The 23,949-nt window shown below is 49.2% G+C and overlaps 17 protein-coding genes across 17 annotated transcripts; 8 read left to right on the top strand and 9 right to left on the bottom strand.

The window, feature by feature from the left end:
• Positions 1-240: 240 nt before the first annotated feature.
• Positions 241-1,500, top strand: Bathy01g03550 (unknown protein; the record flags this gene model as incomplete). Its single annotated transcript, XM_007515527.1, has 1 exon — positions 241-1,500. One exon carries the CDS (start codon positions 241-243, stop codon positions 1,498-1,500), a length of 1,260 nt encoding a protein of 419 aa, XP_007515589.1.
• A 283-nt stretch (positions 1,501-1,783) lies between these two features.
• On the top strand, positions 1,784-2,479 carry Bathy01g03540 (50S ribosomal protein L21; the record flags this gene model as incomplete). The annotated part of the gene is made up of 1 exon (XM_007515480.1): positions 1,784-2,479. One exon carries the CDS (start codon positions 1,784-1,786, stop codon positions 2,477-2,479), a length of 696 nt encoding a protein of 231 aa, XP_007515542.1.
• Positions 2,480-2,601: 122 nt separating this feature from the next.
• Positions 2,602-3,423, bottom strand: Bathy01g03530 (predicted protein; the record flags this gene model as incomplete). Its single annotated transcript, XM_007515564.1, has 1 exon — positions 2,602-3,423. One exon carries the CDS (start codon positions 3,421-3,423, stop codon positions 2,602-2,604), a length of 822 nt encoding a protein of 273 aa, XP_007515626.1.
• Positions 3,424-3,715: 292 nt separating this feature from the next.
• Bathy01g03520 (Mitochondrial FAD carrier protein (ISS)) lies at positions 3,716-4,789 on the bottom strand (the record flags this gene model as incomplete). The annotated part of the gene is made up of 1 exon (XM_007515028.1): positions 3,716-4,789. The coding sequence occupies one exon, from the start codon at positions 4,787-4,789 to the stop codon at positions 3,716-3,718; it is 1,074 nt and encodes a 357-aa protein (XP_007515090.1).
• A 211-nt stretch (positions 4,790-5,000) lies between these two features.
• On the bottom strand, positions 5,001-6,839 carry Bathy01g03510 (unknown protein; the record flags this gene model as incomplete). Its single annotated transcript, XM_007515417.1, has 1 exon — positions 5,001-6,839. The coding sequence occupies one exon, from the start codon at positions 6,837-6,839 to the stop codon at positions 5,001-5,003; it is 1,839 nt and encodes a 612-aa protein (XP_007515479.1).
• Positions 6,840-6,943: 104 nt separating this feature from the next.
• On the bottom strand, positions 6,944-8,007 carry Bathy01g03500 (unnamed protein product; the record flags this gene model as incomplete). The annotated part of the gene is made up of 2 exons (XM_007515101.1): positions 6,944-7,770; positions 7,920-8,007. 2 exons carry the CDS (start codon positions 8,005-8,007, stop codon positions 6,944-6,946), a joined length of 915 nt encoding a protein of 304 aa, XP_007515163.1.
• A 109-nt stretch (positions 8,008-8,116) lies between these two features.
• Positions 8,117-10,087, bottom strand: Bathy01g03490 (GTP-binding protein 1; the record flags this gene model as incomplete). Its single annotated transcript, XM_007515198.1, has 1 exon — positions 8,117-10,087. One exon carries the CDS (start codon positions 10,085-10,087, stop codon positions 8,117-8,119), a length of 1,971 nt encoding a protein of 656 aa, XP_007515260.1.
• A 259-nt stretch (positions 10,088-10,346) lies between these two features.
• On the top strand, positions 10,347-12,555 carry Bathy01g03480 (predicted protein; the record flags this gene model as incomplete). The annotated part of the gene is made up of 2 exons (XM_007515099.1): positions 10,347-10,635; positions 10,802-12,555. 2 exons carry the CDS (start codon positions 10,347-10,349, stop codon positions 12,553-12,555), a joined length of 2,043 nt encoding a protein of 680 aa, XP_007515161.1.
• Positions 12,556-12,842: 287 nt separating this feature from the next.
• Positions 12,843-14,561, bottom strand: Bathy01g03470 (tyrosine aminotransferase; the record flags this gene model as incomplete). The annotated part of the gene is made up of 1 exon (XM_007515699.1): positions 12,843-14,561. One exon carries the CDS (start codon positions 14,559-14,561, stop codon positions 12,843-12,845), a length of 1,719 nt encoding a protein of 572 aa, XP_007515761.1.
• Positions 14,562-14,727: 166 nt separating this feature from the next.
• Positions 14,728-15,840, bottom strand: Bathy01g03460 (predicted protein; the record flags this gene model as incomplete). Its single annotated transcript, XM_007515500.1, has 1 exon — positions 14,728-15,840. The coding sequence occupies one exon, from the start codon at positions 15,838-15,840 to the stop codon at positions 14,728-14,730; it is 1,113 nt and encodes a 370-aa protein (XP_007515562.1).
• A 153-nt stretch (positions 15,841-15,993) lies between these two features.
• Positions 15,994-16,674, top strand: Bathy01g03450 (unknown protein; the record flags this gene model as incomplete). The annotated part of the gene is made up of 1 exon (XM_007515736.1): positions 15,994-16,674. The coding sequence occupies one exon, from the start codon at positions 15,994-15,996 to the stop codon at positions 16,672-16,674; it is 681 nt and encodes a 226-aa protein (XP_007515798.1).
• A 146-nt stretch (positions 16,675-16,820) lies between these two features.
• Positions 16,821-17,552, top strand: Bathy01g03440 (predicted protein; the record flags this gene model as incomplete). The annotated part of the gene is made up of 1 exon (XM_007515453.1): positions 16,821-17,552. One exon carries the CDS (start codon positions 16,821-16,823, stop codon positions 17,550-17,552), a length of 732 nt encoding a protein of 243 aa, XP_007515515.1.
• Positions 17,553-17,895: 343 nt separating this feature from the next.
• On the top strand, positions 17,896-18,993 carry Bathy01g03430 (thymidine kinase; the record flags this gene model as incomplete). Its single annotated transcript, XM_007515333.1, has 1 exon — positions 17,896-18,993. The coding sequence occupies one exon, from the start codon at positions 17,896-17,898 to the stop codon at positions 18,991-18,993; it is 1,098 nt and encodes a 365-aa protein (XP_007515395.1).
• A 143-nt stretch (positions 18,994-19,136) lies between these two features.
• Positions 19,137-21,260, bottom strand: Bathy01g03420 (predicted protein; the record flags this gene model as incomplete). Its single annotated transcript, XM_007515191.1, has 1 exon — positions 19,137-21,260. The coding sequence occupies one exon, from the start codon at positions 21,258-21,260 to the stop codon at positions 19,137-19,139; it is 2,124 nt and encodes a 707-aa protein (XP_007515253.1).
• Positions 21,261-21,811: 551 nt separating this feature from the next.
• Positions 21,812-22,549, top strand: Bathy01g03410 (predicted protein; the record flags this gene model as incomplete). The annotated part of the gene is made up of 1 exon (XM_007515608.1): positions 21,812-22,549. The coding sequence occupies one exon, from the start codon at positions 21,812-21,814 to the stop codon at positions 22,547-22,549; it is 738 nt and encodes a 245-aa protein (XP_007515670.1).
• Positions 22,550-22,682: 133 nt separating this feature from the next.
• Bathy01g03400 (predicted protein) lies at positions 22,683-23,552 on the bottom strand (the record flags this gene model as incomplete). Its single annotated transcript, XM_007515234.1, has 1 exon — positions 22,683-23,552. One exon carries the CDS (start codon positions 23,550-23,552, stop codon positions 22,683-22,685), a length of 870 nt encoding a protein of 289 aa, XP_007515296.1.
• A 75-nt stretch (positions 23,553-23,627) lies between these two features.
• Positions 23,628-23,939, top strand: Bathy01g03390 (unknown protein; the record flags this gene model as incomplete). Its single annotated transcript, XM_007515652.1, has 1 exon — positions 23,628-23,939. The coding sequence occupies one exon, from the start codon at positions 23,628-23,630 to the stop codon at positions 23,937-23,939; it is 312 nt and encodes a 103-aa protein (XP_007515714.1).
• Between the last annotated feature and the right edge of the window lie 10 nt (positions 23,940-23,949).

The following is a 23,949-nucleotide window of genomic DNA, read 5'->3' as shown; positions in this document are numbered from 1 at the left end:
TCTCTCTCTCTCTCTCTCTCTCTCTCTGTGCTTTTCTGTGTGAATTTTTGTAAGGAGAATTCGTTTTAAGGGAGCTTTTTGCCCTAAAAATTTAATTGGGTGGCACTTTTTTTCTTTTCAAAAAAACCTTCAACCGTCGTCACTTTTCTTTTCTTTTCTCCCGTTGTTGTCTGTCCTTTTTCGTCCGTTGGTGTTGTTGTTGAGTGAGAGAGGAGGAGGAGGAGGACGTTAACATCAACAATGGCGCGAGGAGGACCACCGCGAGGAGAAAACGCAGATGTGTCGATGCGTAAAAACAAAGCAGAAACCAACGCGTGGTTTATGAAAGACGACGACGGATTCGAGGAAACGACTTTGACGACCTTTTTTATTCCCGAGAAGAAGTTAAAGAAGAAGAAGACGAAGAAGACGAAGAACGAGGACGAGGACATCCAAGAAGAAGAAGAGACAGAAGCGACGAGGACGACGACGAAAACGAGGTCTTTGGCTCGACGCGCGGCGGAGAAGCAGCGAAAAGCTTTGCTTTTACACAACACGAGGGAGAAAAAGAAAGAGGAGGAAGAGGAGGAAGAGAAGACGAAGACAAAGAATACGTATTCGTCTACGTCGTCAACGTCGGAAAAGAAACAGTTGTTATTGCGAGCGTACGCGTTGGAAAACGCGCAGTTGCGAGAGTCTTTGCGTAAATCTTTAGCCCGCGCGAATTCGTTGGAAACTGAATTGGAAGAGACGACGGAAACTTTATCGCGGAGCGAACGCGCTTTGAAAGACGCTTTGATATCGCATCGAGCGTTACAAAACGAGAGCAAAGAGAGTCGAAAAAGAGATCGGGACGCGTTGAATAGTTTGAGGAAAACGTTGGAGGAAAGGGAAAGGATTTCGAGAGGAGAGCGAGCGAGGTGTGGGAGAGCGTTGCGGTACGCGATGGATTGTTTGAGAGCGCACGCGCCGCTGGCGAAGGACGAGAGGAACCAGGGCGGTTCCGTTCTCGGGAGCGTGGTGGCGGAGCTGGCGAGATTGACGGAGATTGCGGTGAGTGCTGGTGATGCTGGATTCAAAGAGTACGTGGAAGGAAGCGGCGTGGAAGACACGCATCATCACGCGCGAAGAAAGGACGACGATTCAGACGACGACGACGAGCGCGCTCTTTTTCAGCGACAAGCAGACGCCGCGAGAGAAGCGAAAACGAAAATCACGCAACTCGAAGACGAACGAAAACGTCTTTTGCGCGCGTTAGAAGCCGCGACAAACCCGAGCAAAGAGTACATCACCAGAGAAGAAAACCTCTCCTTTTTCTCCGCAAAACCAACCACTCGTGACGAGTTTCTCTTCGAGAACGACTTCGTCGCGCCGAGCCGAGCCGGCGCCGCGACCGCCTTTGCGTCCTCGTCCTCTGAATCCTTTGCGCTCCCGGGCGCCGACGCGCTCGCTCGCGACATAGACGCCTTAGATTCTGAGTTGAAAAAGTTAGCCACCGCCTTCGAAGGTGGTCGTATGTAGATGTATTACGCGTAGTTGTAGTTTTGATAGCAGTTATAGTGTCGATTAAAATTGTGACCCTTTCGCCCCTGGGGGATCGTCCTCGGTACACTCCATCCGCTTGGTCTTCTTCTTCTCAAAACTTTCACCCGTGTGTCAACTCATCCTCACAACTTTAACTCCCCTCTCCGCTTTTGCGCGACTGCGGCCAAAGGACGAAAAGAGTCGATATTCACCACGCTCGACCAGAACGAGAATACTCTAACAGTAGTAGTCGTACTCGCGACGACGATTCAGACGAAAAATGAACGCTTTACTCCGAAGTCGGCGTCTTCTTTCCCCGGGGAAATCCATCTTCGATCGGATGTCCTCTCTCGATATCACCGGCGGTTTTGTCGTCCCACGCGCGGTGATGGACCACGCTTCGTCGTCGTCGTCCTCGTCGAGGATTCATTCGCAGACGACGAATGATACGCATCGTTTTTCGATGATGAAAAGCAGTTTTAAACGCGAGTACTCGAAATCTCTCGGCACCGAGGGCGGCTTAAAACCGGACCAAGTGTTAGTCCCGGAAAGCTACGTGGTTTTAGACCGGAATTCGAGAAATCAAAACGGAAGCGACGAGGAGCATCAGCAACCTGATGGAGAAACGAAAGTGAAAATTAGCACGAAGAACGTCTTCGCGGTCGTCTCGATCGGGTCGCATCAGCACAAAGTATCTCCGGATGATTTGTTCTTCGTAGAAAAGCTCCACGGCGCGCACGTGAACGACGTGGTGGAACTGCCGAGAGTGTTGATGGTCGGGAGCAAAACGAAGACGATTGTGGGGAGACCGGTGGTGGAGAACGCGCGGGTGACGTGCTTAGTGGAAGAGGTTTTGCGAGACGAGAAGACGATTATATTTAAAAAGAGAAGGAGAAAGTATTCGAGACGATGGAACGGCGCGAGGCAAACGATGACTGGTTTAAGAGTGTTAGACGTAGAAGGCATCGACGAATAGTAAGTAAGTATTTAGTATTTCAATTCAGTATTTCAACATCATCAAACAGATCTCTCTCTCACTTCTTCTCCTTCTTCTTCTTATTTGTGTACACGTTTCGCTCGACTTCAAAAGTTCGTATTTTAAATGGCAAACTTTCTCTTCAAATCCATCGCAAAGTGAGACCCGGAAAACTTATCGGCGTTTTGTGACTGTTCAAACCACTCCGTCTTTTCAAAGTTTGTTCGCAACGGCGTGAACGTATCCTTGACCCGTTTTGCCAACGGGTCCAAAGTGCGCTTCATCACGTCGTTGACGTCTTGTAAACTATTAATCCCGAGGAACTTGCACGAGGTCAACACGACGGCGCCGGTGCCCCAAAGAGCCAACGTCCCGCCCCACGCCAACGCTCTTCCCGGCGTCGGATCCGGCAATAACTTCACTTTCTTCTTTCCAATCATAACGAACGTTTCATCTCGCATGTGCTTCGAAGCTCGACTCTCGACGCCGTTAAACCTTTCCGGCGCCGACTCCATCAACTCCATCGCCTTGTGCACCGAGAAAATCGAAGTCCCTTCCACCGCCTGCGTCGAACCGCTCCATTTGGACTTCCCCAAAGACACTCGCGAACCGAGCGTCGCGTGTCCAATAAACACCGGATTCCCCGTGCACGCTCCCGAAATCGAATGCTTCTTGATAAAATCTCGATCCAGCTTTTTCGAATTCACCTCTTCCTTCATCGTAAATTTTTTGTCGAACAACCGCACCGAGTGCGCCAACACTTGCGGTAAGGCACCACTACCACTAGAAGAAGAAGACAAAGAAGAAGACGCGCGTCGCATCGCTTCCTCGTACCTCCCTTCAGTTTTCAGTTTCAAAATATACTCCGCGATTTCTCGCTCTTGCTCTTTGATGAAATACTCGTTCTCGCGAGCGCGTTTCATCACGTTCAACGCGTCCGACATTATTGAAGATACGGTTGGTTGTTGGGAAAAAGAGTTTCCGCTTGCTGACGTGGAATCTTTGTTTACTACTACTCTCGATGGTAAGAAGAAAACGAAGACGATCAAAGAAGAATAACGCGACTACCGTAGTATGATTACTATTCGAGCGTGTTATGTGTGATCTGATGATAAAGGGGGTGGGTGTATCGTGTGCGGAAGTGAAGACTGATTTTCTTAATAAATTGTCGTTATCCAAAACAAGGGACATTTTGTGTGTTACATACAGCGAGCGCAAGAGAAGGCATTTTTACTATTAGTATCTAGGTCTAGAGGACGCGTCGTTCACGTACCGGGCGAAGTCGTCGACGTCTATTTCTTCTTCGTCTTCTTTATGGTTGTCCAATTTTTCTCTGCTTTGGCGGAGAAGAAGAAGACGTCGTCCCAACGCGAAGCGGCGCTGGCGCAAACCCGCTGACGATGAAGACGAAGACGAAGATCGAGGGAGGGCTTTTTCCTTCTCCTTAAGCTTCCTCTTCATTTTCCAAAGTACCACGTTATTTTCTGCGTCTCGGCCGACGAAATCAAATCGAGCTATTTTTCTCCGACCGCGTTCCATGGCGTCCCAACACGACTTGATTCGAGGCGATCGATGGAAAATTTTAGAATCTTCGAAAATGGAGACGGCGTTGCGAGCCGCGAAGGCGACAAAGTTGGACGGTTGGACGAGAAGATGTTCCGAGTCGCAAAAGTCAATCGACGGCGTCGCGTCGCTCTCTCCTTTTGTGTCTTCTTTTTTAATCAGCGCAAATTCAAACCACGCGGCTGCATCATCAGCAGCACAGACATCATCGGCGACGGCGGTATCCTCTCGCTCCTCTTCGCACAACGCGTGGCCGACGTAACATCCGCGTTGGAACCCGTCGCGATGCCATCCAGTATTCGTCCCATTCATAGGACAGAAAATCTCGCACGTGCCATCGATTCTGAACAATTTTTCGTTGTCCTCGCTGAACTGCTTGAAAATGCATTCCGTGACGTACTTCTTCGCGCTTTCGGAAAGCGAGGAAGAAGCGCTTTCTCCTTCCTTTTCGGGAGTAAATATGCAAGCAATTTTTCTTGACGAGGGCACTTTCGATACGGTAAATTTGGTCGTCCCAGTCTTCACATCCGCACTCGTTGTACTCTCTCGCAACGGTTCGTTCGCCACGATCGAGACGAGCGCGATCGAGTCATCATCATCATCATCATCATCATCATCCGTTCGATTGCGAAAGTAGTTTACTTGTTTGACAGTTGGAGAATTTCCACTTCCGACTTTTACGTGCTTTTCGATGTCGGAACCGTACAAACTCGACTCGTCGCAGGTGAAAAGAGAAGGAGACGGCATTCGATTCAGCGGTAATGCGCTTTCTTTCTCGCGTCAGTCACCGTTTGGTGCGCATTGCAAAAGAGTAGCACGTGAGATGAAAAGTGGTGAATTCTTTCTTTGTACAAGTCTTCTTAGTGTTACAACTTCACGCAGACGACGGTCGCCGAAAGCTCGATCGAGCTCTACAGTTTTAGTCTTCGTCGTACGCGCGCGCGCGCGGCTAGTACTGCTACAGCTCCTCTTTTTTGACGTCTTGTCCTTCTTCGTTATCTTTTTCTTCTTCTTCTCTCGCTCGGTTCTCTCCGTTCTTTTCTCTCAAAACGTCTCGCACCGCGTCTTCCTCGATGAGCTCTTCTTCGACGAGCGCGTCGACGACGTCGAGCGGCGGTTTGATTTTCGCATTATCCGGCATTCCGAGCTCGTAAAATTGTTCTTCGGAAAGCCACACGACGTTTGGATCCTCTTCTTCTCCTTTGTTCGATGCCGTCGATTTATCCGCCGAGCGCTTCTCGAAAAAGTCGACGATATCTTGCCTCGATTCAAAGACGTGCACCGATTCCACCTCGATATTTACATCTTCGCTCTTCTCGTTCGTAAGAATTTGGTGAATGTGCTCTCTCGCGACTCTTAGCAGCTCCTCCTTTTCTTCCTGAGTTAACTCGTCGCCAGTTTGAGCGTTGTTCGCCAGGGAAAGTTTTCGATTCAACTCTTTCCTCTTGATGTACGCTTCCGAAGATTCCTCCTCCTCTTCCTCAATCACAAACGTCACCTCCTCGTGCTCATCTTCACTAATCTCAAAATACTGTTTCTTTAGCGTCGGGTATCGGTCGTCTACGATAAAAAAACAAATCGGGTCGCCGATGTAGTTCTTTGCCAACCATTTGTGTTTCGTAAACGTGCTCAACGTCGTGCTCGCCCCGGGCGCTAAATCCGCATATTTGACTTCCTTGCCGTCAAAATCTAACCACGCTAATTCAACGTGCGATTCCATCGAGTTATAAAACTCCGCGCGGACGCTTTGCCTTCCTTGACCTGACTTAAAATAGTTGTTATCTCTATTTGATTTTTTAATCTCCTCCATGGACGCTATTTTTCTCCCTCGATTCCTTCGATGATCTCTCGCGTCTTCATCTCGAAACTGTTTATCACTCTCGTCGCCAGAACCAGCGGTCAAGAACGTCATGTGGTCGTACGTTGCCCTCTCTTGTTCGCTCACTTGATCGTCCAGCAATGATTTCTTCATCATTTGTACCATTTCATTCACGGACATGCGAATCGCGTCTATTTTTTTCCTACTCTTTTTCTGCGACTCGACGAGTCCTTTGATTTTCGCAAGCATCCCGGTGTTCTCGAAATACTTCCCGACGTCTGAGCTCATATCCACGTTGAACACGGCCACTCTGCGACCACCTAAAATATCATCCTCTTCTTCTTCGTCAATCAAGAAAGATATTTCTTCCTTCGTCTTCGCGGCGTCTTCAACGGCGTCTTGTCCTTCCGTCGCCCTCTTCTTCTTCTTCTTCGCGGCGGTCACAAACTCGAGCAACGTGAACCGTTTTTTCGCTTTCGCATTCCCTTCCTCTTCGTCGTCGTTAAACTCGATCGGTTTCATCGCATTCTCTGCTCCAAAAATGCTCACAGAATCGAATCCTTCGCTCGCTAACTTTTTCCCGAAAAACTGGTTTTTTTCCATCTCTTTCCTTCCTATCTCTTCCAAAATTCGTTTCTTGCTAAAACCGACGTGTTTGCCGTTCAAAATCGTCGCCGGGTGAAGCAAAACTGTTCGTTCCCCAGTTCTCGGATTTTCGTACGGCGGTAACGTCGGCAGTCCGTCGCCCGTGTGCGTGGCGGAGGATGGTTTCATCTTCTCCAACGCGTTGTTCAGTTGTTTCGCATTCTCGTCTTTTCCTCCTTCCCCGGGGGGCAAAACTCCCGAAGAAGAAGAAGAAGAAGATAACGCGCCGTCTGCGGCAAAAATCGACGCGAGAAAGGCGAGAAAAACCACCCAAGAACAAACGTTTAGAACGCTCGAGGCAGAGAGGAGGAAACCTCGCCCGCGTTGCCGCATTTGGTTTCTGTGAATTACGACTCGAGGCAGAGAAAATTTTTGCGTGTTTAGATACAAATTTGTGACGTCTCACACGAAATTATTACAACGCTTTGTTTTCGGGTTTACGCCGTTTGAGGCTTCTTATACTTTAAAGTCTTAATCAACCCTCTCATCTTTCCTAAATCCGTCGACGGTCGTTGGCCGTCCTCGACCGGGCAGAAGTTCTCCTCGGAGATCAAAGAGGCAACCGCTTCCCATCCGGTTTCCGTCGCCATGACTTCGGTCATGGAGTCTTGTTCCGACCTATTTTTCGCCACGTTAGCGTCGATCATTTTCTTCCTCTGATTGCGCATCAACTCGAGTTCGGCTACCGCTTCTTCTTTGATCGTGTCTATCTCTTCGCGTTCGAGTTTGCTTTTCTGTTCGAGCTCTTCGCGTATTTTCGCTAAATATTCTTTTCGGAGGTCTCTCGCCGGCGGCGGTGGCGTTGGCGCTGGCGTTGGAATCGCGGAAGACAATCCCCCGAGCTCGGCTACGTTCTCCAACGGCGATTGTTGTTGCATGGACGAATTCTCGAGACTGTTGGTACTCGTGCCCATCGCGTCCACGCTTTCGCTACTCGGACCTTGTTGCATCGCACCAAAGTCGCCCTCGTCCAACGGAGGAGCGGCGGGAGCGGAAACGAACTCATTCATCGCGTTAGTAGTATTACCGGCGTCGTTAAAATCAGAGCCTTGTCCAGTGGAATGGACCGAATGCGAGGAGTGAATGCTCGCGTGCGACATCTCTCGTTCCATTTGCTCTTGGTTTTGTTGTTGTTGCGGTTGGAAACTTTCGCTCGATTCGTTCTTTGGAGGAGGCGTGCCGGTGTTGGTATTTTCTCCTCGCGTAAAGTCTTCGTTGCTCGGCATCGATTGCATTCCCGCGGAAACGAACCCGTCCGTTTCGCCTATGTGCGCATCATCGAAAGAGAGAAAGAGATGAATACTCGTGGTAAGTAAACGAGAGGAAAATTCAGCGATGATGGGAGAATAAAAAATTGAATTGGAAACGAATATATACGCGAACAACGGTGGGCAAAAGAAGCATAAAAGGTACCTGCGGCGAAGAAATCGTTCGATTGATCGGGCTGTGGCGGAGGCGGCGTAGACGCGGGAGACGCGTCTGTTTTGAAAAACTCGTCCATTAGTAAAACAAACTTGTTGTTGTCGTTGTGTTTTGTGTGGGTTTGGCTTGACTTTGTCTGAGTGAAAAGACAGATGAAAAAGAGGAAAATGATTGGTTTTGAGTTACATTTATCCCGCGCTCTTTGTGGCGGTTGCGGTATTCATCATCGCCTCCATGTTCGTCCCGTGTAGCTGTTTTCGACTGTCCGGCCACGATTTTTGCTTATCACCGTCGAAGGAAACTTTGGTAATGCTCCCTAACCCTCTCGTTCTTCCCTCTCGAAATATAACTCGGAAGCCTTCCTCGACAAACTCCGGGCGATAGAGCCATTGAAAGACGACTTTAGCGCGGTCGCCGGCGCGTAAGACATCTTTGCCTTCGATTTTACATATCCGGGCGCACTGTCGAACGGACATGCAGTGTAAGACGGGGGCGTAACCGACGGTTAACGTCGTCGGAGAGACGAATATTAAAATCTCGGCTTCGAAACTCCACGTCGCGCGAGGATGCAAGGATTTGCAAATCATCGCCATGCCTTTGCGCACGTCCGCTTTGTGCACGGGTTCTTTGCTGTTTTTAGCTTTTATCGCAAAACTTGCGGATTGGCCACACACAGCTTTAAGGACGGACGTTCGATGGGTCATTGTCGATTTGACGACAACCTCTTTGAAGTGGCCGAGAGAATCTGGTCCGAGAAGAAGTTGTTGATTCGTCGAAATTGACCCTTTAGTTACGACTCCGGAGACTACTGTACCTACACCGTTTACCGTGAACGCATCATCTAGATGCACCAGTGCACCACACTCGTCTTTCCCGTGTTTATTCGTCGTTTCCTCTAATTCTTCTTCTTCTTCTCCGTTTTGTGTCTTTTTCTTTTGCACGTCGAACTGTCGCCGAGACGGTAGATGGTTTAATAATAGTCGCAATAAATCCAAATTTGTGTTTTCTACGCACGATACTTGAAAGATGGGCGTGACGTCCGAATCGCCAGCCATGGTCTTTATGCACGTCGAGACATCATTTCTCTCTCGGACTATAATTGGTTTCTTGTGTACCCCGGGTCGCTTTAGCAATCGCAAAACACTCTCCATGGTCGACTGTAATAAATGGTCGGCGCACATGTCGATTTTCGTCACGCACACGAGGAACGGAATCTTCAAACCTAGAACAATACCTAGATGTTCTTTCAACATGCCTACGACACCGCCTCTGTTCGAGTCGACGACTAACATGGCGTAATCGGGACACACCGAGGTTAAGCCGCACAACGTCGTCTTCAAATAACGCTCGTGACCGCACAAATCGGAGAAGCTAATGACCTTGCTCGATTTCTCGACAATCTCCGACCATCTCAACGAGTGTGTTTCCCTCGTTCTCTCGTCTTGATAGTTCGCAACTTTCCCGTCCGGCGTGAATCCCATGATTTGCGTCGAAATCGAGCTCGTTCTCCCGGTTTCCATCTCGTGTTTGTGTCGAAACACGTTCGCTCTCGCGCTCCCTCTCCCGTTATCCAACACGCCCTTCGTCAACACGCCTAGGAGCGTTGATTTCCCGGAATCGACGTTTCCAACCGTCGTTATCCGTAACTCTAGATGATTCGCCTCTTTCGGAAAGATTTTCCTCACCAACGCGCACTTTGCGAAGCGCTCTTTCTCGCTCGTCTTCCTCTCGAACGCCTCGGAAACTTTCGCCGATAACTGTTTCGCCATTTTCTCTAACGTCTCCACGGAGAATTTCATCTCCTCCTCGCTGATTCCTCGAACGAACCCATCGTCGTCCACTCCAATTTCGTACAAACACTCCCCGCCTCCTTCGTTCAATCGCCACAACAGTTGCGTCGTCAGCTTCTCGAAATTTCTCGCCGATGGGTTCACCAGGTGCCGTTTATATTCCACCGAACCTTCGTCGGATTCAGGTTTGAGGAGGAAATCATCGTACGAAGACTCCAAGTCAAACGGCGACGTCGGCGACGCTTTGTTCTCGTTCTCGTTCTCGTTATCGCCGCTGCTGCTGCTGCTCCTGGATTCCTCTTTGTCTTCTCCTCCTTTCTCGTCCTCGTCGAGAAGCTTCAGCGTTCGCTCCAGTTTCTCTTCGAGCATCTTCACGTAACCGGAGTCTTCGTCTTTATTCTTTTCTTCTTGTAACGAACTTTTTGTAACAAATGTTTAAAATTAAAATTACGAAAAACAAAGAAAAAAAGGTAGAAAATCTCTATACAACCCTAAACAGAAAGCAGCGCTTCCTTCCTTCCTTGAAAAATGCGAAATATCGCACCACTTTCGCACGCGTTTCATCTACACCCTTTGGTTTTATATACACACACATCACACGCACACACATCTGTTTTAGAGCGCGAGAATGATGCAAAGCGCCTCGACATCATCACACTCGACCAAGAGTTCGATCTTCTGCGCGGGCTCCTCGTTTGAAGGCAAAGGAAAGAAATCGAGGAGGAATGTGTTTGCCGCTCGAACGAAAAAAACGAGGAGGCAATCTGCGGTGCACATCGAAGCCATCCAAACGCCGAAGAAACCGTCCTCTTCCTCTTCCTCTTCCTCCGTTGAATCGTCCTCCGTCCCTGTGCATAAAAGAGGAGAAGAAGACGACGCGAAAGAAGCGTATCCGTTCGAAAAGGAGTATAAAGATTGTGCGTTTTGATCGTTCGTAGTCGTAGCATCATCGGTGCTTTTGCTGCAGCCGAAAAGCGTATCGTTTTCCCATATCTTTCTCTTCAAGTGATAAGCGAAAAATTTCTCCGCCTTTTCAAAAAAAAAAACTGACTGACTCTTTTACTCTTTATTCGATGAAAACAGACCAAACCGGGTACGCCTCTGTCCCAGGCCTGGCGTACGAGAACCAAGGGTGGGTGACGGAAGTGGAAGGCGAAATCCCAAACGAGATGGAAGGGACGTTGTTACGAAACGGGCCCGCCATGTACGAGAGAGAAGGCTTTATCAAATCGTACTTGGACGGGGACGGCATGGTGACGTCCGTGGCGGTGAAGGACGGGAAAGCGTATTTTCGGAATAAATTTGTCGTGACGGAGGATTTTGACGAGGAAGAGAGAACGGGGAAGTATATTAAGAGTTCTATTTTCACGGCGGAGGATCCGAGACCGTTCGCGTTTGGGCAGAGATTGTTCAAAGACTTGTTGGGAGGCGATATTTCCAAAAAACAAAACGGGGCGTATAACGTCATCAATTGGGGTGGATCTTTGTGCGCGGTGGATTATAAGAAACCGTACGCGTTGAATCCGGACACTTTGGAAACGATTGGTCACGGGAACTGTCCGTTGAGTTCGACGACGCATACGAGTCACTACAGAACGGTGACGGAGCCGGACGGTTCGAGACGACTCGTGGCGTTTATTAACGAAGTGAACTGGAGAGTGAACCATAAGAATGAAGACGGATCGGAGCATCTTGGGACTACAAATGCGGTGTTTTATGAGTTTGATGAAGACGGGAAGGAAGTGGCCAGACGCTCGTACCCGTATCCGTCCTCGTACGTTCACGATTTGATCGTCACGGAAAACTATTACGTTTTGTTCGATTGCCCGATTAAAATTGATTTCAAGAAGACCTTTACTGACTACTTGACACAAAACGCGTGCTTATCCGAACTCATTTGCGAAGACACCGAGCGACAGCCGTTATTTCGAGTCTTCCCGAGGCGTGGGACGGATATGACGGTCCGAACGGCTCCGGCGGATTATTGGTGCTACGCGTACCACCACGTGAACGGTTTCGAAAACGACGACGGAGATATCGTGTTTGATACGTGCACTTGGGATAAGTTTACGTTGTATTTCACCGATATCACGAACCCAAACGGGAAAGATAACTTTCCAAGAATGAAGTTGAGTCGATTCATCATCGACATGAAGAAGTATGAAGCGAAACATTATTTATTATCCGATGTTCCTTGCGAGTTGCCCATCACGTCTTGGGATTACACCGGGGAAAAGTACGAGCACATGTACTTGTCCACCTCGGTTGGTCGCAAAGATGGTGTCAACGGCCCGATGCAAGCGTTGACGAAGTGCTCGCTTAAAACGGACGAGACAAAGCTGTACACGGAGGAACAGTGGATCCCCGGGGAGCACAAGTTTGCCATGGAACCGTTTTTCGTCCCGAGATCGGGGAAAGATTTGGATGAAGACGATGGATGGGTCGTTGCGTTAGTGCACGATGCGAGGTACGAAGACTCTGACTTTGGCGGCAGAGGGACGGAGATGGTTATTATCGACGCGAAGAAGTTCTCGGAAGGACCAGTCGCGCGTTTGCGATTACCGAAATACGTTCCTTATGGCGTCCATGGCTCGTGGTCGCCAGAATACATCGCTGGTCCGCCGAAAGCGGACGAGTTGGCGCGTTTGGAGGAGTTGAGAAAGAATAGCGATGGAAAGGTCCCGATTTCGTTGGGGCATAAAGACATCATCCAAACGACGAGTAAGAAAGAGGTGGAGGAATTAGATTTGCGAAAGGTTGGCGCAGGCATTGGCGGCGCTTTGTTGGGTATCACCGCTTTGAGCGAAATGGTTGGACAAATGGGTTTCTTCCAGTAAAGGAAGAAAAATGCCCGCTTGTATACGCATAGCGCGTGCGTTAGCATCTACCATCCCCGCCCCCGCCGCTCTTTTATATTGTAAAAGCTTAAGTCTTAATAGCCAACCGTGTAATCTAATACTAAAAATATAAAATCATAAGAAAATAATAAATGTTTTAATATTTCATACTCAAAATCGAAAGCGTAGAAAAAAGAGTATGCTATAAACACGTCGCGGGACAATTATTGTCACTCAAATATTAAAAACTATGTTACTATTTGTATTCGCTAAATGACATCTACTACCTAATAAATAGCTTCTTCTTGTCGCATAGTCGCTTCGAGAGAGAAGACATCATCGATGTCCTCATCCGAAGGCGGCGCAGGTGTTGACGTTTTTCTTCCGAATTCGCTCGCCGATAACACTTCGCCCGCTACTAAATTATCACTACCGTGACTATCCGGCGACGCTTTGCGCTGGCAAAACGATTCTATTCTATCCCACGCTTCAGAGAGCGTTTCCGTTGGGCACGTTAAAACAACTCTCGCGTATCCAAACGCTCCAAAACATTGCCCGGGAAGCACTAAAACGCTCTCTTCGCTAAACAAGGCGCTCGTAAAAGCGACGTCGTCCGTCATCCCTGCCGCTCTGAACAGCTCGCAATCGATTTTTACCAACGCATACATCGCCCCGTCTGGCAACGACTCCATACTCAAACCAACACACCTTTCGCATTTTTCAATACACACGTCCCTGGCCTCTCTTAACGTTTGCAACGTTTCGTTTAACCACGCCGAGTCGTCGTTTTGCAAAATAAACGGCAACGCCGCCTGTAACGGCGTCGGCGGGCCTAGCGTCACCTGTGAAAGCTTTTCCAACGCGTCGTGTATCCCCCCATTCTTCATGACATCGTTTCTATCGTGCACTAACAACCATCCTAGCCTCCAACCGGGTACCAACCATCTCTTTGACAAAGATCCGACGGCTAAAATAGGCACCGTCTCCGACACACTCGCCAAAGGCAAATAGTTACACCTATCGCCAAAGGAAATATCCTCGTACACTTCGTCCGCTATGATCGGTAACTTCAACTCCTCGCACATTTCGCAAATTTCCACCAAGTGCCTCTCCGCAAACAACGCCCCGCACGGATTACTCGGATTATTCACCAAAATAGCCGATATCTTCCTCTTCGTTCCGTCTCTCTTCCTTTCCTCTACCAACCGTCTCACGTGCTCTAAATCAATCTCCCAATCCTTCTTCCCGTCTAAATCGTAAAAAACACACTCCACCCCGTGCACCTCGCACAACGTTTGGTACAACGCAAACCCAGGTTTCGGCAACAACATCGCCATCTCCCTGTCCCCTCGTTTCGCCAAAACCTGAATCGCGTGCGAAAGCGCTTGCGAACATCCGTGCGTCAAAAACGCGTCGTGCGCGCTCAGTTTCGCTCGAGAGTTCGGGTAGACCACGACCGCGGAATTGTCCGTGCTTTTGCGAGGTTGGTTTTGTACGCGACGATGATGCGTCTCTGTGCCCCCTTGCGCGAGAGAGATGGTGTTCGTTTTCGTTTTCAAAAAGTCAACTTCTTTTTTATTTGAGGTGTTTTTTTGGTCGTCGTTTTCGAGGAATTTTTTCTCCTCCTCCGCCTCCGATCTCCTCCTCGTCACGTCGAAACTCTTCCGTGCCATCCTGGGCCCGTATCTCAGCGCTAAACTCGCCCTGCTTTCGTGTAAACCAGAACTCGGGGCGTATCCGTTATTTTTCTTCTCCTTGAACATGTCTCGGACGTGTTCGACGACGCCGGGGGGGGGTTGTAAGTGCCCGAAAACGGAAGGATCGCCCAACGCGCAACTGATGACGGTTTTGTTCGGGTTGGGTGTCGCGTTGAAATTGTCCATGATTTCTCGGATCGGATTCCGAGTTTGCGACGCCGACGTGGAGGCAGTTATCGACCAAGGGGTGTTTTCGTCGTCGTCGCAAAGAGGACGCGCGTCATCGTTCGAGGAGGATGTGCGAGGCATTTCGCGCGCTTTCTCGAGAAGTCTTTCGTACGCGGGGAGAAATTTATTGTGACGCGTTGCGACTGGATGTGAGCGTGAAAAGGACTCGATCGAGCCGCCGCGCTGGATGCTGCTGCTGCTGCTGTTTCAGTGCTGTTCAACTGTTGCTAATGCGAGACCTATCTATCTACAATCTACTCCTTTCTATTCTGGTTACAGTATTTTCGCGTTCTTCTTCTTCTTCTTCGTCGTCGTCGTCGTCGTTTACGTCGGCGTAAATACCCAACACGTTCTGGTAGACTGCGTTGGCGAAGACTTCCGGAGCCGATAACGGACCGAAATGTCCGAGTAAACCAAGCTCTAACAAACGCGCACCTCTGATCCTCTCCGCGACAGTTTTACCCACGCCGTACGCGTACGCTTTTTTGGTCGCACCACCGATGGCAATTGTGATTGGACATTTCGCGGTATCGATTCTCTCTTCGATAAACTGCAACGCGTTCGCGTCTTCCTCGCCGCTTTCGTAAATCCTCGCTTCGATTTCCGGCTCGCACGTCAAAGCGACTTCTTCGCCAGACGAATCATCCACCTTCCGAAACCCGCCGTCGAACACGTACCCTCGCAAACTCCTCTCGTCCATGACTTTCCCTAAAAATCCTTTTCGATAGGACGCGAACGCGTCTTCGAAACTTTTAAACGTCCTCTTCCTTTTCCTCGCGTTGACTTGCAAACTCGCGTCCGGCGCGGCGTACGTACGCATCCCCGGATATTTCGTACTCTCCAACGCAAATATCGGTTCGTACGTTAAAATCGACGCAAACGTCCCCGGATTCGTTGCTTCTAACCAAAGTAAAGCGAAACCGCCTAAACTGTGTCCAACCGCGTGCCACTTCTGCGCGGACGACGAAGCCCATCCGCCTGCTCTTTTTCCATCTTCACGCTGGACAGATTCCAAAACCATTTTCGCGTCTCTCGCGAACGTTTTCCAGGACCACATCTTCTCGTCCTCGTCGTCCTCGTTTAAGAACTCTTCTGCATTTTTTCTTTGAGTAGTAAACGTGCTCATTCCGTGTCCGCGTTGGTCGAACGCGACCACTCGGCAGTTGCAGGAGACGACCAACTGTTCGACGACCGCTTTATAGGCGAGACAGTTGATGCCGTTGCAATGGAGGAGCAAGATGTTCTCCACGGGTGGGGAATTGTTCTTTAGGGTAAAGTCGTAGCACTGCAACTGAACCTCCCGATGAGGGTTGTTCTCGTCGTCCGAGGTGATGCAAACCGAGAATGGTTTCATCATCATCCTCGTCGTTTGAATCGTCAAGTTTACATTTGTGCGGGGAAAACTGAGTTCCAACACCCAAAGTGCGTCACTTTTAAAGCGCGAGAAGAAGACGAAGAAGAAGAGGGCAAAGAAGAAGACGAAGAAGAAGAGGGCAAAGAAGAAGACGCGAGAATGGGAGGAAGGAGCAACACGAACAACTCCGAAGAAGACGAAGAGGCCGACGAGTTAACGAATTATACCTCGACGACGAATCCAATCTTCGACCAAGCGGTCGAAAACGCGAAGAAAACGGAAACGGAGATGGAAATTTGGATCGCGAACGCGACGAACGCGTCGGTGACGTTCATCGACGAAGTCGTTTCCGCGATCGAGGATGTCGCGACGTCGGGGCATTTTAACGTGTCTTCTTCGTCGAGTTCCGATGAGACGAACACGAACTCGACTACGGTTGTTCCAGTCGTCCAGGAACTCCAAAACGACCTCGAGGCGGAAGAGGAAAAGAAGTTTGAGATTTTACGAAACGTCCCGGAGTTCAGATACCGGAGTTCTCTAGGAGGCGCGAGCACTTCAGATTTCTCCTCGAAAAGTAGCATTCCGAGCGCGAGCAAGTCCGCGATGCTCTTACAAAACGTCAACGAATACGACCGAAAAGATTTTTTCGTCTTTGGGACGCTCTCGATGGCGTTTTGCGTCGCGTTCTTCGTCGCCGTGGTGTTGAGGAAACATGCGCAGAAGTTTAAAGTCGTCGCGGCGGGGGAGGAAACGACGAGCGAAGAAGAAAAAGAAGAAGAAGAGGAAGAGGCATTGATGAGGAACGAACACGGTGCGATCAAATACGGCTCGGTCGTGTAGTAATAGCAACGTCATGGATTCGAGGAATCATCCATCCCGTGTATTTATAGTAGCCTGACCCGCGCTCGAGTGTAATACTATCATCGCCTCTGTGTAACCACCTTGAAATGTTGTCATTTTTGTGCACATCAATCACGACGTAAAAGATGCCGTCCCAAGCGGCGGAGAGGAACAAAAAGCGTAGGATGGAAAAGAAGAGCAGGAATCTCAACGCGGCGGGGAAAGAAACGGCGACGACGACGACGAGTGTTAGTGTTGGTGGTGGAGTCAGCAGCAGCAGCGGGGAAAAAGAAGAAACCGAGGACATCGAGTTCGTGGAGAGAACAGGAGCGTACGGAAGCTACGGCGCGAACAACGATAGATTCTCGATCGAAGACGACGAGTGGGCGACCAGTCAGAGAGCCTGGAACGCGCTCGCGAAACACTTGGAAAAGTTCAAAGGGAAGAAAATCTGGGCGCCGTTCTATTACGACGGGAAAGTCAAGACAAGGTTGAAACAGGCTGGGTTTCGAGGCAAAGTCACGCACGAGAAGCGAGACTTCTTCAAACTCATGAACGACGCGAAATTTCTCGCCAACGTGGACGCGATCATCGACAACCCTCCGTACACAGGAAAAGGAATGAAAGAGAAAATCTTAACGAAGTTAATCGCGAAAGATGTCCCGTTTTGTTTGCTCTTCCCGTTGGGCGTGTTGCACTCGAAGTTCTTGCGAGACTTGACCGCGGCGAAAGCGCGGAGGAAAAAAGTGCAAGCCATCGTCCCGAGAAGAGTGTTCGTGCATAAAGAATTCGGCGAGGAATTGCCGTTTAAGTATTTAGTCTGGTTGTGTTACGGGTTAGAGTTGGAGAGGGATTTAGTTTTGATGGATGAAGAGTAGAAGAGTAGCGGTAGTCGTTTAGTTTTAGAGAGAAGAAGTGCTCGTATTTTGGCATTTTGCGAAATTCAAAAAACCTTCCAACACAGACACAAAAAAGTTCATAAAAAATCTCTACACACACACATCAATCGCGCGAGTGTTTCCTCCCCACACTTTCGTGAATCGACATCATCTCTCTGCGCGCGAGAGGTATTCGTCTTTTTCGTCGGATCCGTGTCAGAGAGTACTACCCGGTTCTTTCTCACGTATTTTATCGATACGTTTTGTAAGGGGAAAATTCAAAAATTTGAACCCCCCTCCAAAACAACGGCAACCTTCTTGGTGGATATATTCAATACTGATAATGTCCTCCGCTTCGACGCTCGAATCGACCATCTACGTTCGCGATGATGACGAGGAGGATACGAATTTTAACGGCAAAATTGAGCTGATTTTTGGTCCTATGTTCAGCGGGAAATCCACGGAACTGCACCGAAGAATTCGTCGACACAAAATTGCCGGTCGGTCCGTCCTGCTCATCAAATACAAAGACGATACGCGATACGCGCACATTTGCGGATCGAACGCGAACGTCACGCACGACCACCAAACGTTACCCGCGCATTCCGCGAAGGAGTTAATGGGGAACATGGATAACATCGCGCACAATTACGACGTGATTGGTATCGATGAAGGACAGTTTTTTGGAGACGTCGTTGCGTTTTGCGACCGGTGGGCGAATAAAGGGAAGGTTGTTATTTGCGCCGCGTTGGACGGAACGTACGAGAGGGAGATGTTTAACGATATTTTGAAGTTGGTACCGATGGCGGAGAGCGTGGATAAGTTGACGAGCGTGTGCGCGATGTGCTCGAAAGACGCCTCGTTTACGTTGAGATGTTTTGATAGTAGTAAGAATAGCAGCCGAGAGAAGGAAGAAGAGGACGGACCGGTGGAGCTCATCGGCGGGGCGGAGATGTATAAAGCGGCGTGCAGAAAGTGCTATTTTGCGGCGATGAAAGGTAGAAGAGGGGACAAGAGAGAAAGTTTAGGCGAAATGGCGACGACGGAGATGACAAAAACGGCAAAAAAGAAAGCGACGACGCCTTTGGCGACGAGACCCGTCATCGGCTCGCCGACAAACGCGAAACGCGTCGCGGAGGCGTTGGCGGAAACGGTAGATTCACTCTCGTTGCAAACGCCGCCATTGAATGCTATGACCAGAAGTAAAGCGACGCCTACGAAATATAACGAAGACGTAGGTGATGCGTTTACGTTTGCCACGCCAAGTGGCGGGAACGCCCTATTGGATGATATCGGCTTCGCCACGGGCAAGTTGGGCGAACAAGTGAAAAAGGCGAAGAAAACGGCGACGAAGAAAAGTAGAGGATTCGGTGGACCAGGGAGAAGTCCTTTGACGGATTTCATGAACACGTCTAGAAGTCCAATCACGACGTTGCGTTAAGTTACTGATGAGGAAGAGAGAAAGGAAGAGAGACATCATATGTAGAGCACACTATAAAAAATATATACGCCCGCGAGGTAGGCGAAGAGCCTGCTTGCTCATGTTATAATAATACAAAGAAAATACTTGAATTTAGATTTGAATCATTGAAGACCACCACCGCCAAACCTTGTAGACAACCCTCCACCGGCACGTTTCATCGCCTCTCTTGGATCCATTTCGCCTACTTTGGATATTCTGAGATCTTTTTCGCGATCAAAAGGTCTGTACGTCCAACCGGTGCCGTCGTCGTCATCATCCTTCCTAGCCTTTTTCTTCCTCTGCTTCTTTCTGTTTAATTTTCTATCGTCCTCGTCCTCGTCGTTCGACTCGTCGCTACCACTACTCTCTTCTACCTTCTTCTTCTTCGTCTTCTTCTTATTTTTGTTATTGCCTGAATTCTCTCTGTGCTGCTCTAAAAGCGATTTCGTTCTCCCGGCGCCTTCGTTGTATTCGTCGATCATCTTCCTCTTCTCGTCTTCTTTCTTCGCCTGAGCGGCGGCGTTTGGAAGCGCGTACATCTTTTCTTGCTGCTCTAAGAATAACATCGTCTCGCTTTTCCCTTCCTTTGGATTTCGGGTCCACTCGTCGATTGTTTTTTGGTCTCGAACCATCAATCCGTCTTTAGCGAACGCAGTCACGCTGGCGGAAAGTGGGCATTGTGCAGCTTTTCGTTCCGGCGGAAGCTCCGTCATCCACTCTTCTCTCGTTTTATCGTCGTCCGCGCTTCCGGGTGCTTTATCAAACGCGTCGTTGAGTAAATCTTCGTCGCCTGGAAGCGACTCGTTCCTTTTCTTCCGCCAGATGGCTTTCTCTCGTTCATTCTTCAACCATGCTTGAAACTCCTCGCGATCCTTCGCGCTCTTTCTTTTTTCGTCCAAAACTTTTCGTTGCGTCTCATCTTTGAGCATTTCGTACGCTTTCTTCACCGCGTCAAACGCAGCAGCAGCACACGGATCGTCACACTTATCCGGGTGAATGACTAATGATAATTTCCAGTACACCTTCTTCAACTCGGCGTTGGAATGTTCCGGCGAAGCGGAGAGCACGTCGTAGGCGTCGCCATCGTTTTTGAGTATAGAAATGACGCGTCTCGCGGTAGCCGCACGACTTTCGGACGACTTTGAGTCCAGAAACTCCACAATATCCGGCGGAGGCGGTCCAAACCCGAATCCTTCGTCCGCTAATTCTCGCTGTTGTCTTTGCATTTCCTCGAGCATTTCTTTTGGCGGCGCCATCGGTCCGAGTTGTTTTTTTGGCCTCTCTCCTTCTATTCCAGCAGCAGCCGGCGCGACTCCAACGCTATCGTTGTCCGTTCCTTGTTCTTTAAATTTAAGCGTACCTTGCTTCTTCACCGACTGTTTTTCGCCTTTGTCTTTCTCCGTATCATCGTCGGTATCTTCGTCAATCTCTTGCCCGTGTTCCTTCAGCCTCGCCGCAGCCTCTTCCCCGGTCAACACCTCCGCCTCCTCCCGTCCACAATTTCTCTCCATCCTTTCTCTCATCATCTCCTCTTTTTTCTTCTCCATCCTCTTTCTTGCAAACTCCTCACTCTCCCAAGGCAGCATGCACGTCCGAAGAGTTTTCAACCGTTCCTCTTCAGCCTCAAACGCCAACGCGACTTTCGCAAACGCAAACTCCTTCCTCGTCAACCGTTTCTTCGTCAACGTCCACGCGCCGGTACTCGGTAATTTCACCATCCCAACGTTTTTAAACACAATTTCTAACAATCTCTTCATAATTTCATCCGGTATACCGTCGATCGGTACCGCGTTTCCATCGTCCACGTTCTTTAACAAAACTCTCAAATCCTGGCGTTGGTTCGGGAATCGCGCGAGGATGTGCAGCACGGCTTCGATGGCATTTGAACCTCTCTCCAAAAGCGTTTTCCGCGACACTTTGACATCATCGTCGCTCTCAGAATGTGTGCTCTCCGAATCATTTTCATCGTCGTCGTCGTCATCAGATGATGATGACGACGACGATGAAGAACGCTTGCTCTTCTTCGCTTTCTTCTTCTCCTTCTCCTTCTTTTCCTTTTTCTTCAGCTTTTTCTTCTCCTTTTTTTCCTTCTTCTTTGCTCGTTTCTTCTTCTTCTTCTCCTCGAGGTCCTTCTTTTTACTCGATGATTCAGATTTTGTCTCTTTCGTCGCTCGAAAACTCTTGTAAACTTCGTTCAAATCGTTCACGTTTCGCAACGCGGCGGTCATTTGAGGGTGGTTGGACATCTTTTACCGAATTTGGATTTTAGGGAAGATGGAAGCGAATTTTGGTGGGGAGTGTTCTCTGTCTCTCTCTCTCTCTCTGTCTCTCTCTCTCTCTCTCTCTCTCTGTGTCTCGTCTCTCTCTCTCGCGCAGCAGAGTGCAACGAGAGAAGCAAACGAGCAACAGCAGCAGCAACAACAACAACAACGGCAACAACACCAAGAGAGAAAGAGTTACGACGAAAGAGCTTGTTTTTTCTGACGTCTGTCTGTTTGAAAACTTTTTCCGAAATCCCCCAAAAGGAGACACGCGCAGCACTCTTTCTATCATCATCGCCCTTCTGCCTCGTTTCTGCGCTTCTTCTTCTCTTCCTCCTCTTAAAGAAGAGCGCGTTTCTGAGGCGTATTCTTCTTCTTTGCGCGCGGCCGTACTGTATCCTTTTATCAAAAGTTCAGGAAACATCTGCGAAAGCAGCGCACAACAGGCTGTTAGGGGATTTGATTACGTGGCCGACCTTTCTGTGTGAGAGTACGCGCAACGCAACGACGAGAGTAAGACTACAGTAATAACAACGATGGCGACACCGTCCACGGCGAAAAACGTAGCGGACGTTCTCTCGCGAATCACGGTCGCGTCTTCGCAGAGAGCGTCGACCTCTGCCGCGACTCGATTAGTCGCGGTTTCGAAAACGAAACCCGTGGAGCAACTCCGGGAAGTGTACGACGCGGGACACAAAATATTCGGCGAAAATTACGTCCAAGAGATTCTGGAAAAAGCGCCGAAACTCCCGAACGATATCAGCTGGCATTTCGTCGGGCACATTCAATCGAACAAAGCGAAAGCTCTGGTGCAAGGCGTGCCGAATTTGAAAGTGGTGGAAACCGTGGATTCGAAAAAATTGGCGGATAAATTAAACGTCGCGGTGGAGCAGTGCAAAGCGCTTCGCGAGGAACGGCTGTTGGACGTGATGGTGCAAGTGAACACGAGCGGCGAGGAGAGCAAGTACGGCGTCGCCCCTGGGGAAAACGTCGTAGATTTAGCCAAACACATTCGCGATAACTGTAAGGAGCTGAAATTAATCGGGTTGATGACGATTGGTATGCCGGACTACACGTCCAAACCGGAAAATTTCGACCGCTTGAAAGAAGAGAGGAAACGCGTGTGCGACGCGCTCGGTCTCGGCGAGGATTACGAGCGCGCGTTAGAGTTGTCCATGGGCATGAGTGGGGATTTTGAAAACGCAATCGCGATGGGGAGCACGAACGTCCGAGTCGGATCCACTATCTTCGGTGCCCGAGATTACTCCAAATAAGTATAGCAGAGAGAGAGAGACGGAGAGAGAAAAGAAAACGTATAGTTTTGTATAGACGAAAATACTTCCAATTCGTGCTTGCGTCACTCTTTTCTCGCGCGATATATATATATGTGTACTTCAAATCATTTTATTAAAGTTGTTTCAAATTATTCGATTCGGGTTTCATAAACAGAAACAACAGGAACAGAAACACGAAAACACCGGTGATTCTTCGCGTGATTTTATTCATCGTCTCGTCTATCGTGTCTTGCCAACAGCACCCTTTGTTTATCTGTAGAAAATAAACGAGCGTATATCTTAACCCACTCGTGACTTTTGCGCCTTCGTGATCGATCTGTCCACCGTGCACGAGCACGTCACCAATCTTTTCTAACTTGACGTTTGTTTTCGCCCTTTCTTTCGCGCTCTTCTCCTCGAACTGCGTCCTCCTTCGCTTCGCTTCGTAAAAGTTCGTCCCTCCGCCTTCGTATTCGTCCGCGTCTGATAAGCTCACCTGGAAAGAAATCGGCCCATCGTCTTGGTGCATGCGCAAATGCGAGTCCTTTTCCGACTTCCCATCGTACCTTATCACGAACGCATCTTCGATCGATACGTTCCAATACGACGACTCCCCCTTTCCCTCGCCACACTGCCTTTCAATCTTCCCTACCATGGTTTCCCAAATCTCTTCAAAAGCCAATATCTTCGCCCTCGATCCGAGCATCCGTATCGGAACGTCTTTGGTCGGGTAAAAGTCGTGTCTGTCCGACGTCCAAATGTTCTTGGAAATCGCAATCTCTCGAAGCTCCTTCGCTTGCGTTGGGAACACGTGCGGGTAGATTTGCGGCACGCACGTGCTTTTCCGAACGCATTTGCATTCGTCTTCTTTGTCTTCTTTGTCTTCTTCCTTTTTGTGCTCGGATTCAGCTCGAACTGCCAAGAGAAGGAGGAAGAACGAGAGCAGAAACAGAAACGGTACGCTTCGAACCGCCTGATTCTTCTTTGACGATCGCAAAGTCATCGCATCATCGTGGAAAAACGAGCGCGCTCGTTTTAATTATGTAAACGTGGGGGAAAAGTGATGTCATTTGGAAGAATGTACGTCATAAACACGGCACATATAGCACACACACACGCACGACGCGAGGCACACATGAACCTCCCGAAACCGAAAAAGTCCTCATCAAACGTACCACTCGCGTTCGCGTTAACTTTTTTCGCCTCGCTCACCTTCGCCTTCCCTTTATACGTGTCGCACAACCCGTCCAATCCTCTTTCCACGAGCGAAAAATCCTTGTCCTCGGCGGCGATACGAAGAGGCGTGTTCATGAACAGCGGGAGCAAAGACGTCGGGTACGATCCGACCACGGACGTGGACACGATGCATTCAAAAAAGAAAAAGAAATGAAGAAAAGGAT

Source organism: Bathycoccus prasinos (assembly GCF_002220235.1).
Source record: "Bathycoccus prasinos genomic : Chromosome_1".
In the NCBI taxonomy this organism is placed as follows: Eukaryota; Viridiplantae; Chlorophyta; class Mamiellophyceae; order Mamiellales; family Bathycoccaceae; genus Bathycoccus; species Bathycoccus prasinos.
The sequence above is the reverse complement of the archived record's forward strand: the minus strand, read 5'-3'. Positions and strand labels throughout refer to the sequence as shown.